This window comes from Mauremys reevesii, linkage group 22 (genome assembly GCF_016161935.1).
Source record: "Mauremys reevesii isolate NIE-2019 linkage group 22, ASM1616193v1, whole genome shotgun sequence".
Lineage (NCBI taxonomy): Eukaryota > Metazoa > Chordata > Testudines > Geoemydidae > Mauremys > Mauremys reevesii.
In genome coordinates, this window is record NC_052644.1 from 4215294 (window position 1) to 4227769 (window position 12476).

Consider the following 12476-nt stretch of genomic DNA (forward strand, 5'->3'; position numbering starts at 1 on the left):
ATATTGCGAGACTCCCAGGCAGCGCCAGTGCAAATGACTGTAGAAGTAGCGAGAAGTGACTTGATTTTTTTTTTAAATGTTCCTGTTTTAGTCAATGGCAGCCAACGTTTTCTAGAGAGGTTTGAGGTGCTTCCATTTCTCAATGCCCGACTTGAAACCCATCGACTTCAAAGCCACAAGGGACCACTGGGATCATTTAGTCTCAACCTCCTGCACCTTGCAGGCCACAGAACCTCCCCCACCCACTCCGGTGATAGACCCCTCATCTCTGGCTGAGTTACAGACGTCCTCAAATCATGGTTTAAAGACTTCAAGAGAGAGGCCTCAAGTAATGGGCGTAATCTGCAGCCAGGGAGACTTAGGTGAGAGATCAGGACAAACTTTCGAACTCTCAGGAGAGTGACACTCCGGAACAGGCTCCCAAAGGAGGTTGTGGGATCCCCGTCAGTGGAGGGTTTTCAGAACACGTTGGACAAACGCCTGTCAGGGCCGATCTAGGTCAATTTGGTCCTGCCTTGGCACAGGATTGGATGACCTTGAGGTCCCGTCAAGCATGATTTTTCTGTGATTCTATCCAGCTAGCGCCACCGCGGGGGCCTGCTTCGTGCCTGCCACCTCTGGGCACAAGTGCCATGCAAATCATCCCTGATGTAAAGCTTGTGGCTCAGTGAGCTGTCTAGAAGCCGTCTGTTTCAGCCCACTCCTAGCATAAGGTCCGGTTCCCCTCCCTGTTAGCAGAAAGGCACCCGTGGACTTCGTGGAGAGTTAGATCTGGCTTCCCAAACAGCTGCCTCTCGTACGCCCTCTCCTTCCCCCCATCTGGTTAAAAAAACAGCTAGGCAAGTTTGCCAAGAGCCCAGATTTGGAGCGGGAAGGGGGGGGGGGCTCCCCTTGGCAATGGCACCCCTTGCTGATGGACCTCTCCTGAGTTCAACTGGGGCCTGTGCCGTCAGCTGGTGCCTGGCAGCTACGGGCCAATGGGTCTGGAACTACAACAGTGCAGAGGAGGAGACTCTTGCGGTGGCTGGTGGAAAGAACTGGTGGAGTTCGGGGTGGGGGGTACAAGCGGGGGGGGGAGGCGGAGTCACCAAGGGCAGAGGCGGAGCTCCCACTGCAGCAATGGGAGGTCATGTGACTAGCGGTAGATGGGATTCTGTAGTAGAATTGCTCTCATATTACAGGGTGGGTGAGGCGGGGTCAACAGAGGAGGAGGCATGGAGGCGGGCAGGGGAGGCCAAATTGATCCCTGGCGTTGCAGTGCTACAAACCAGAGATCTTTGGCCCAGCGTGACAAGAAAGGAGAACTGAGGCCTGCAGGGTGCGTGGTGAGACTTCAGCATGCTTCAAAGCAGCGTACAGAGATGAGATCGGCGCCCCAGTGTGCAAGGTGCTGTACATACAGAGTGAGGGATGGTCTGTGCCCCAAAGAGGTCAGTCTGGACAGCTATGAGGCAAGAGGGGAAACTGAGGTGCAGAGAGAGGATGTGACTTGCCCAAGGTCACCCAGCAGGGCAGAGCTGGGGCTAAAACTCAGCCCTGCTGTATCCCAGCCTGGTGCCCTACCCATTAGGCCACACTTCCTCCCCATCAGAGACAGCTGGGTACGAGCAAAACCATGCCAAGAAGAGCCCTGGCGACTCCAGCAAAGGATCCAGGGCGAATGTTGGGTGGCTGGGGTGGTCCACAGTGGCCGAGGCCCCAAGGTGGGGGCTGTTGGAATTTGCCCAACCGTGAGAATGGGAGTAGGAGAAAAGGGATGAAATGTAACAGCCCAAAGTCCTGCAAGTGGGGATGAACAAGAATTGTTGCTATAAGCTGGGAACGTATCTGTTAGAAACGCCCGAGCAGGGCAAACGCCTGGGTGTCCTGGCCGATCACATCATGGCGGTGAGCCATCCGTGTGAGGCGGCTGCGAAAAAGGCCGATGAACTCCTCAGAGGCGTCCGGCGAGGTATTTCCAGTCGAGATGGGGACGTGCCAGTACCATGATACAGGGCCCTGGTGAGACCTCACTTGGGATACCATGCGCAGTCCTGCTCTCCCGTGTTGAAAGAGGAATTCACACTGGAACAGGTGCAGAGACGGGCCATCGGCGTGAGCTGAGGCCTGGAGACCCTCCCTTAGGAGAGGACATAAGGAGCTTGGCTGGTTTAGCCTGGCCAAACTGAAGGCTGTGGGGCGATCGGTTTGCTCTCTCTAAATATGTCAGAGGGATAAATACCAGGGAGGGAGAGAAGTTGTTTAAGGGGCAATGTCGGCACAAGAACGAGTGGATATCAAGGGGCCACCGACACATTTAGGCTGCAGTTCGGTGAAGGTTTCTAACCACCACAGGAGGGATGTCCCAAGAGGAGCAGTGGGGGCAAAACTACCCTTGTCTTAAGACTGAGCTTGAGAAGTTCATGGAGGGGGGTGGTCTGATGAGGTGGCCTGCAATGGCCTGTGGCCCATTAGCAAATATCTCCACCAGCCACAGGTGGGACACTAGAAGGGGGGGGGGGGGCTCTCAGTCACTACGGTGAATTCTTTCCCAGGTATCTGGCTGGTGGGACTAGCTGACATGGAATCAAAGGAGATCAGGGTTGGAAGGGACCTCAGGAGGTTTCTAGTCCAACCCCCTGCTCAAAGCAGGACCAAACCCAACTAAATCATCCCAGCCAGGGCTTTGTCAAGCCTGACCTTAAAAACCTCTAAGGATGGAGATTCCCCCACCTTCCTAGGGAACCCATTCCAGTGCTTCACCACCCTACTAGTGAAATAGTGTTTCCTAATATCCAACCTAGGCCTCCCCCACTGCAACTTGAGACCATCGCTCCTTGTTCTGTCATCTGCCACCACTGAGAGCAGCCGAGCTCCATCCTCTTTGGAACCCCCCTTCAGGTAGTTGAAGGCTGCTATCAAATCCCCCCTGGTATCAAATCACACCATAATCAGGGTCTAACTGATCGCTGTATTTGGGGTCGGGAAGGAATCTTCCCCCCGGGTCAGATGGGCAGAGACCCTGGGTTTTTTTCTCCTTCTTCTGCAGTATGGGGCACAGGTCGCTTGCTGGTCTGAACTAGAGTAAATGCTGGATTCCCTGTAATTTGAAGACTTTAAATCAAGACTCGAGGACGTCAGTGACTCAGCCAGAGGTTATCGGCCTATTACAGGAGTCAGTGGGTGAGGGTCTGTGGCCTGTGAGATGTACAAGCTCAGCTGAGCTGGTCATGACGGTCCCTTCTGGCCTTAAAGTCTGTGAGCCCAGGCCGGGGCTGGCGTGACATGGCTGCCCCGGAGCAGGGAGGGCACGTTCCCAGGCGCTCTGCAGAGAAAGGAGACCTCACATTGGGGTGGGAGGATGGACGGAGCTGAGTCCCGAGCCGGGGGAGGAGGATGCTGGGGTGGGCAGGAGTTGGTTGCGTTCCCAGGGGCCCAGCATGTCTTGGTGGGGAGGGTCCTGAATGGGGGTGGGGGGACCGGGCTGAGTTGCAAAGTGTGGCCTCTTCTGGCTCCCTCCTGGGGACAGTGAAGCTTTGCTTGGTTAGCGCTATAAGCTGGGGGGGGGGGGGGGATTTACAGCGGTGCAGAACATGGCGGCCCGTGGCTCCCTGGTGGTCCGTGCACTGGGATTTAGCGCTGACCGTGCTGTAACCAGGGGGTGAAACGGGCAAACGCCCTGAGGGGCCTAGTGCTCCCTGAAATACTAGCAAATTCTTCCCCTGAGCTTGAGGGGCCTTGTTAGCGTCCTCGGGGTCTGGCTGGTCTCACGTGTGGGGTCAGGGCAGAATTCTCCCCCGGGTCAGCTCAGGAGGGAGCGGCTGTTTGGGTTTGTCTGCGGCGCGGGGCGCCCGCGGGCAGATCTCCCCCGCTCAGGTCCCTGCCGCGTGCTCTCGCCTGGGCTTTGTCTCCCCATGTTTCCCGGTCACTCAAACGCTTTGGCTGGACTCAGCATGGGGGCTCTGGGTGAAACTGAACGGCCCGAGCTCTGCGGGTGGTCGGGCCAGCTGATCTAACGGCCCCTTCTGGCCCTAGCAGAAAACATAGACCAGGGGTTCTCAAACTGGGGGTCGGGACCCCTCAGGGGGTGGCGAGGTTATTACATGGGGGGGTCGCGAGCAGTCAGCCTCCACCCCAACCCCGCTTTGCCTCCAGCATTTATAATGGTGTTACATATATAAACAAGTGTTTTTAATTTATAAGGGGGGGTCGCACTCAGAGGCTTGTCGTGTGAAAGGGGTCCCCAGTACAAAAGTTTGAGAACCACTGATGTAGACGCTGTGAAATCAGAAGAGGGTAGGTGGAGAGGAGGCAGATGTGTGGAATTGGAGGGTGGACGCAGAGGGACGTATGCACAAAGCAGGGCTCAATCCATCCACCGGGACAGACAGACAGAGCCCCCCCCTTTCCCCGATAGCAGGGCTCATCCCCTCCAGCAGGGGGCAGAAGATGGACAGACAGACACACCTTTGCTAATGGGGCTGCCGTGGGATCGTCTGTCCAGCTCCTAGCACAGTGAGGGCCCTGACCACTAACTGCCCCCCCCCCTCCGGTGCTGCTGTAATACTGATAATATTGGACTTGGGAGGTGCGCCTGCTCCAGATGAAAGGAATCAAGGGGGTGTAGAGGCAGGTCACGCCCCACCCCCCAAACACCTGGGTCTCCCCAGAACACCACTCCCTGCCTTCGTGTGGGCTTGGGTGTGTCCTGGAGCGGGAAGAACTCTGCCACACCTGGGTGGAGGGCTCGGGGGGAGGGGGGCTTTGCTGACACCCATCCCCAGCACAGCCGTGGTTGTGGGTTGGCAGCAAAGTCCCCCCCCCCCCAGCATCCCTGGCTGGGATGGTGATGGCAAAGGCCCCAGAGAGGTGGGGCTTGGTGTTAACACCCCATTGGGATTCTGAGCCAGCTCTGTCTTGGAGCGCTGGGCTCGGGGGGTCTCTGCAGACTCAGGCAGCAGCAATTGGCTCAGGCTCTCTGCAGACTCAGGCAGCAGCAATCGGCTCAGGCTCTCTGCAGACTCAGGCAGGTGTCGTGGCATCAGTTGCGCTCAGGTCAGCTTTTCAAGCTTTTTCTTCACACTCACGAGGGCTAGAAGCTTGTTGTCTGGAATGAAAGCTGGTTCTGCTGTGACTCTGGGAGCCAGGGACCCAGGCATGGGCCCTGAGTGCCTCTGCTTTCAAACAGCGCTGGCACGGGATCCTGTCTGTGTTGGAGGGGGCAGGGAAGGGCAGGGCTGCATGACTCCGGGAGGGGAGTTAAGAACACGTTGCTCCTTTTCCAAATGTTCTCTGGGCTCTGAAAGTCCAGCCGGGGCCTACAAACTGGGGGAACTGGTGCCAGGTGCCCCAGGGCAAAGGACCCCCTCTCCCACTTACAGCTCGTTGGAAGGGGCAGAGAGGGGGTGGAGGCAGGTGCAGCGTGGGGAAATTAGTCCAGCTGGGGGCGGGGTGTGTGTGGCAGCAGATGGGCACGTGTTAGGGTTCGCAGTGTTGTCGTAGCCGTGTCGGTCCCAGGATATTAGGGACACAAGGCGGGTGAGGGAATCTCCATTAGTGGACCCACGTCTGTCGGTGAAAGAGATCTGCTTCCGAGCTCCTCCCCGCGGCTGGGCCCGGAGAAGCGCTCCGTGGCGCTCACCAGCGGAAGCTGGTCCAATGAAAGAGGTGCCTCGCCCACCTGAGGCTGGTGCTTGGAAGGGCTGGGCTGCGGCGTGGGGGAGGCTGCGTGGCCCTGCTCTGCCTGTTGGAGCGGGGTGGGGAGCAGAGAGGGGTTGCACCGTTGTAATGGCCCCATGTCCCATCAGATCGGCGCTGATGTGGACCCTAGAATTCATGCAACGCTTCGACCCCCCCGCCCCTCCCTGCCCACGCCAACCAGTGCAGGATCCCTTCTCATTACTGACGTCTCTTGATTCTATTCAGTCTGTTTTACCCTACACACCAGTTTCCTAGGTACTTTGGGGGTATCGATGGGAGGAGAAGGAACTGAGGGTTTGGGCACCCAGGGCGGGGGCAGATGACTGATGGAGGTTTTGACGGACAGGGAGGGGCTGTCTGTTTTCCCTCTCCCCACACCTTTCCCTGGGGAATGACCGTTCAAATTCTCTGATACCTCCAGCATCCGTTAATCGCTACCGGCTGTCGTCCCTGCTCAGGATCTGCCAGTGCATCCAACCCCTTAGTTGGCTGTTTCTCCTAAAAGGAGCGGCAGTGAAATGGTTAATTTACATGGCAGTTGTTAGACTTCAGAGTCAACACCCTTGTTTAGAAGGGCGGAAGGAATTTGTGCCTCTCAGAGCAATGGTGTCAGGCTCTGTGCAGACTCAGGCATGGGCTGCTATCTGGCTTCCTTCCTGAAGGGTCACTTCACAGCCATCAGGGCTAGAGATGTGAGGGGCCGAGTCTTGTTCGCAGGGCTCTTTGTGCTGATCTAGCAGCATCAATGGGACTTAAAAGCGGTAGCGAGGGTAAAGGAGACCCAGGCCGAGGAGCTGAGATCCCAGAGCAGAATCTGCCCCCATTTACACAGCCGCATGAGGCCACTGCATGCGCCACTCTCAATCAAGGGCAGTGGCTGGTTCTGCTGGGCCTTCTTTACAGATGAAGGAAAGAACCCAGCTTGACTCTCAGATCCCAGGGATAAAAAAGCCAGGTGGGGAAGACTGACCACCCCATTACCTTGCTTGCCAGTTGAGCACCTGATCACCTGCATCAGGTGACACCCAGTAACCCCCAGTGCCATTTAGATGGTGTCTCTTCGGAAAGGGGCTTGAACTCCGATCTGGTTCCTCAGCACAGACCCCCATGGACAGGCAGATATTTTCGCTATAACAGTGCCCGCTCTGTCATAGGGGCTTCTCAAAGGCCACAGGAGTGCTGGCATGGTCAGAGACCAAGGACGGACACATAGAAAGAGGTTAGGGGAAGAGGTATGGACCACTGGCTTTTTTTTTTTCACCGAAGCTGCCTAGATTTTGACCCAATTCCCATCCAGCCGAATGGGAATTTGGCTTCTGCAGGTCAAGAGTCACCAAGGATCAGCCCTTTATATGACACTTGGCTGGATTCAGCCCCAAAGACAAGGGGAGGGGCCTACATGCAGATGAGGGGCGGGGTTTGTGTGTGAGGGGCGGGGCTTGGCGGCTGGTCCGACCATGTGCTGCAAGGCTGATCTGTTCCAAAAGCAGCCACTGATTTGGGGAAGGGGGTGTGCTGTGATTTGGGGGGGGAGGGGGACCACTCGGGGCCTGGTTTTCGGAGGGTGCTGATGGTTCCCGTTTCCCAGCTGGAGGTGCCTGGCACTTGTGAAAGCCAGACTCCCTCTTCCTCTCCTCAGATGTCTCCCCGTTTAGGGTCCCACAACTGGAGATGCCCCAAAATTGAGAGGCTGCGCTTGGGAAAATGTGGCCTTAAGGCATTAGGTGGTTTTTGTTGACTTATCAAGCCTCTGTCTAGACCAGGGACTGCGACCCACTCCCCCGCCCTGCACATATTGCTAAATGGAGAGGGGAGACGGTCATAAGGAAAGCTACGGTGGGTCAGACCGATGGTCCATCTAGCCCAGTATCCCGTCTGGCTAGATCGTCGGGCTCAACGGGTAGTGATCGATGGTTCCATGTCTAGCTGGCAGCCGGTATCAAGTGGAGTGCCCCAAGGGTCGGTGCTGGGGCCGGTTTTGTTCAATATCTTCATTAACGATCTGGAGGATGGTGTGGACTGCACCCTTAGCAAGTTTGCAGATGACACTAAACTGGGAGGAGTGGTTGATACGCTGGAGGGTAGGGATAGGATACAGAGGAACCTAGACAAATCAGAGGATTGGGCCAAAAGAAATATGATGAGGTTCAACAAGGACAAGTGCAGAGTCCTGCACTTAGGACGGAAGAATCCCATGCACTGCTACAGACTAGGGACCGAATGGCTGGGCAGCAGTTCTGCAGAAAAGGACCTAGGGGTTACGGTGGACGAAAAGCTGAATATGAGTCAATAGTGTGCCCTTGTTGCCAAGAAGGCTAATGGCATTTTGGGTTGTATAAGTAGGGGCATTTCCAGCAGATCGAGGGATGTGATCATTCCCCTCTATTCAGCACTGGTGAGGCCTCATTTGGAGTACTGTGTCCAGTTTTGGGCCCCACACTACAAGAAGGATGTGGATAAATTTGAGAGAGTCCAGTGGAGGGCAACAAAAATGATTAGGGGGCTGGAGCACATGACTTATGAGGAGAGGCTGAGGGAACTGGGATTGTTTAGCCTGCAGAAGAGAAGAATGAGGGGGGATTTGATAGCTGCTTTCAACTACCTGAAAGGGGGTTCCAAAGAGGATGGATCTAGACTGTTCTCAGTGGTAGAAGATGACAGAACAAGGAGTAATGGTCTTAAGTTGCAGAGGGGGAGGTTTAGGTTGGACATTAGGAAAAACTTTTTCACTAGTAGGGTGGTGAAGAACTGGAATGGGTTACCTAGGGAGCTGGTGGAATCTCCGTCCTTAGAGGTTTTTAAGGTCAGGCTTGACAAAGCCCTGGCTGGGATGATTTAGTTGGATTTGGTCCTGCTTTGAGCAGGGAGTTGGACTAGATGACCTCCTGAGGTCCCTTCCAACCCTGAGATTCTATGATTCTATGATTCCCACAGTGAGCAATGCCAGGTGCTTCAGAGGGAATGAACAGAACAGGCAATTATGATGTGATCCATCCCGTCATCCAGTCCCAGCTTCCGGCAGTCAGAGGTTTAGTGATACCCAGAGCATGGGGTTGCGTCTCCGACCATCTTGGCTAATAGCCATTCATGGACCTATCTAGATCTTTTTCTGAGCCCCAGGACTCAACTAGATGGTGGCCAGGATGAGTCCTGGGTAGATAAAGCGGGGACACAGGAGTTCCCTGGTATGGAAAAGGGGGTCCTGGCATGGAAAAGCATGGGAATCCCGACTCAGCATCTTTCTGGTTGGTGCCAGTTACAACCGGTGGAAATATTTCCATCCAAACAGCGTTTTTTGTCCTACCCCCAAAAAGACTTTTCAGCCAAAATGGCAATTGTTTTCCAGGGTCTCCGATGGCCAAAATATTTTCAGGGTGGGGGGTTTTCAGGAGTGGTTCCCCTAGTCCTGTTTTTCACCCTCTCCCCCCCCTTTTCAGGGAACCCCAAAGAAAACATCAACTAAATTGGGTTTAATTTAATTAACAAAACCCAAAAAAACCAAAAACAAAATCCCAACAGCCCTGTCCAAACAAACTCCCTTGGCAAACTAAACAACAAATCTTCTCCCAGGTCTGATCTGCAGAGACCCTGGAGGGTTTTTTTGCCTTTCTCTGCAGCCTGGGGCAAGGGCAAATTGCTGGTTTGAAGTGGAGTAAAGGGTGGATTCTCTGTAACTTGAAGCCTTTACATCAAGCTCTGAGGACGTGAGTAACTCAGCCGGAGCAGTGGGTGGATGAGGTTCTGTGGCTTGGGACGTGCAGGAGATCAGGCTAGTTGAAATCTACTGAGATTTATTTTTTGTCTCATTCCAAGTTTTTCTTTGGAAAATGTTCCTCCTTTTCCAACCAGCCCTTTGGGCTAGATACTCTTTGAATCCAGGCTGGCTGCGACCGGGCTGGCGTGGCATCTATTTCCTGATCTGCACAGCATACATTGATAGAAAGTAGGACCACAAGAGAGCATTGGCTGGCTTGGGAATTGGTGGGAGTTCAGTTTGTCCCAGTCTCCACCCGTGATGTGCATCAGTTTAGTCCCCTGAGGTCTGAGATGGTTTTTTTTTCATGGATTCCCAGGCAAGAAGAGCCCACTATGATCGTCTTGTCTGACCCCCTGTATAGCACTCTCACTGTTAACATTGTGCACCTGACACCCAGACCTGGTCTACACTAGGGGGGAGGGATCGATCTAAGTTACGATCGATGGTACGCCCACATCTCAAATACTGCGTACAGATGTGGTCTCCTCACCTCAAAAAAGATATACTGGCACTAGAAAAGGTTCAGAAAAGGGCAACTAAAATGATTAGGGGTTTGGAAAGGGTCCCATATGAGGAGAGATTAAAGAGGCTAGGACTCTTCAGGTTGGAAAAGAGGAGACTAAGGGGGGATATGATAGAGGTATATAAAATCATGAGTGATGTGGAAAAAGTAGGTAAGGAAAAGTTATTTACTTATTCCCATAATACAAGAACTAGGGGTCAGGTAGCAGGTTTAAAACAAATAAAAAAAAGTTCTTCTTCACGCAGCGCACAGTCAACTTGTGGAACTCCTTACCTGAGGAGGTTGTGAAGGCTGGGACTATAACAGCGTTTAAAAGAGAACTGGATAAATTCATGGTGGTTAAGTCCACTAATGGCTATTAGCCAGGATGGGTAAGGAATGGTGTCCCTAGCCTCTGTTTGTCAGAGGACGGAGATGGATGGCAGGAGAGAAATCACTTGATCATTACCTGTTAGGTCCACTCCCTCTAGGGCACCTGGCATTGGCCACTGTCGGTAGACAGATACTGGGCTAGATGGACCTTTGGTCTGACCCGGTACGGCTGTTCTTATGTTCTTATGTACGCAACTTCAGCTACGTGAATAACGTAGCTGAAGTTGATGTACTTAGATCGACTTACCGTGGTGTCTTCACCACGGTGAGTCGACTGCTGCCGCTCCCCGTCCACTCTGCTTGCACCTCTCGCGGCAGTGGAATACAGGAGTCGACGGGAGAGGGCTCGGGGGTAGATTTATCGGGTCTAGTCTAGACGCGATAAATCGATCCCCACCGATCCGGCGGGTAGTGTAGATATACTCCCAGTCTGAATGTGTCTAGCTTCAGCTTCTAGCCATTGGCTCATGTTAGACCTGCCTCTGCTAGGCTGCAGAGCCCATGATCAAATATTTGTTCCCCGTGCAGGTACTGACACCCTGGGATCAAATCACCCCTTCACCTTCTCTTTGTTAAGTGAAATAGATCGAGCTCCTTGAGTCTCTCGCTAGCAGGCAGGTTTTCTAACCCTTTGATCATTCTCGTGGCTCTTCTCTGACCTTTCTCCAATTCATCAACATCCTCCTTGAATGGTGAGCACCAGAACCGGGCACAGGATCCCAGCAGCAGTCGCGCCAGGGCCAAACAGAGGGGAAATCACCTCTCTGCTCCTACACGAGATTCCTGTTTATACAGCCCAGGATCGCGTTCGCGCTTTTGGCCTCAGCGTTGCACTGGGAGCTGAGGGTCAGCTGGCTCTTTGGGAGTGAATATCTTTCAGTCGCTGCTTCTCAGGAGAGAGTCCCCCATCCTGCATTCTGAGTTCCCAGATGTGTACATCTTCCCTTTAGCTGCATCAAAACCCAGATTGTTTGCTTGTCCCCGGGTTATCAAGCTGTCTTGTCTCACTCAAGTCATTAGGCTCAATACTGAGGCTTCAGGAGGGACAGCTCAGTGGTTTGAGCACTGGCCTGCTAAACCCAGGGGTGTGAGTTCAATCCTTGAGGGGGCCATTTAGGGATCTGGGGCAAAAATCTGTCGGGATTGGTCCTGCTTTGAGCAGGGGGTTGGACTAGATACCTCCTGAGGTCCCTTCCAACCCTGATAGTCTATGATTGTGGGTGAAGTGCAATGGGCCTGTGCTACCCAGGGGTCAGACTGGTGGATCTAATGATCCTTCCTGGCCTGAAACACCATGAAATCATCTCATCTGCCTTCCTGTAGAGCACGGGTTCACCCAGATCCCCCAGTGACACAAGTTTGGCCGAAGCGTCTCTACCTGAAAGGCAGCCAGTCGAGAACTGATGACATCCAAAGAAGTTGATTCCAAGGGCGGGTCAGCCATGTGGTGATTAAAAACAAATTTGTGCCCGAGTTTATCTGGCGTCAGCTTCCAGCTGGTGGTTCTCGAACTGTCTCTCTTCGCCAGCTGCTCCACCTCTAAGGACTTGTCCAGTCACACAAGGGGTGTGTGTTTTCCCCAGTCCCGTATGGGAAGCGGAATAAGCTATCACGGTATAAGGCCCCTTTATTCTGGATGGTGTAATTGCATCCGCCCTTGGGCTTGTCCTGGTCAAAGGAGATGGGTGAAAAAAAATCGGCCCCCTAACGGACGTCGCTGTTAGCGGTGTAAACGTTTGGCCTTGGAATCTATGAACAAAACAACCTAAGGTTGGAAGGTACAGAGCCTAGCATCTGGCTATATCTACAGCACCCAAATTTTCCCCACTGGTTCAGCTCCCCCAGGAGGGTTAAATGATCAGCAGCTACAGAGAGAACAAAATGAATAGTCAGAATTGTTATCATTAGGGTTCAGAGTTAACAGAGCCAGTTGAGAACTGGAAGGGATTTGAACTTCTCAATATAACAGTGGAAGGTGATAATATTTTTTTCTAGGCTTGTATTCCCCCTGCTGCTATAATAATGAGAGCTGTGTGGGTTTCTCATTAGAGCATATTAACTCTGAACCCTAATGATGATGGATTTAAATGTCCAGGCTTGTTAACTAATTTGCTCTGTGGCAGTGGACCCAGTGGGAAATCTGGT

General features: G+C 53.6%; 1 protein-coding gene across 4 annotated transcripts in view; it reads left to right on the forward strand.

The window, feature by feature from the left end:
* Positions 1 to 12476, forward strand: part of DLL3 (delta like canonical Notch ligand 3) — a 282646-nt gene that overhangs the window by 103130 nt on the left and 167040 nt on the right. Inside the window, exon 8 of one of the 4 annotated variants that reach the window (XM_039510865.1) lies at positions 11655 to 11828. The exons of the other annotated variants lie outside the window; for them this stretch is intronic. Within the exon in view, the coding sequence (XP_039366799.1) occupies positions 11655 to 11754 (100 nt within the window). The 3' untranslated portion in view covers positions 11755 to 11828. Of the gene's footprint in view, positions 1 to 11654; positions 11829 to 12476 lie in introns of those variants that run through there. 4 annotated transcript variants of the gene reach the window in all.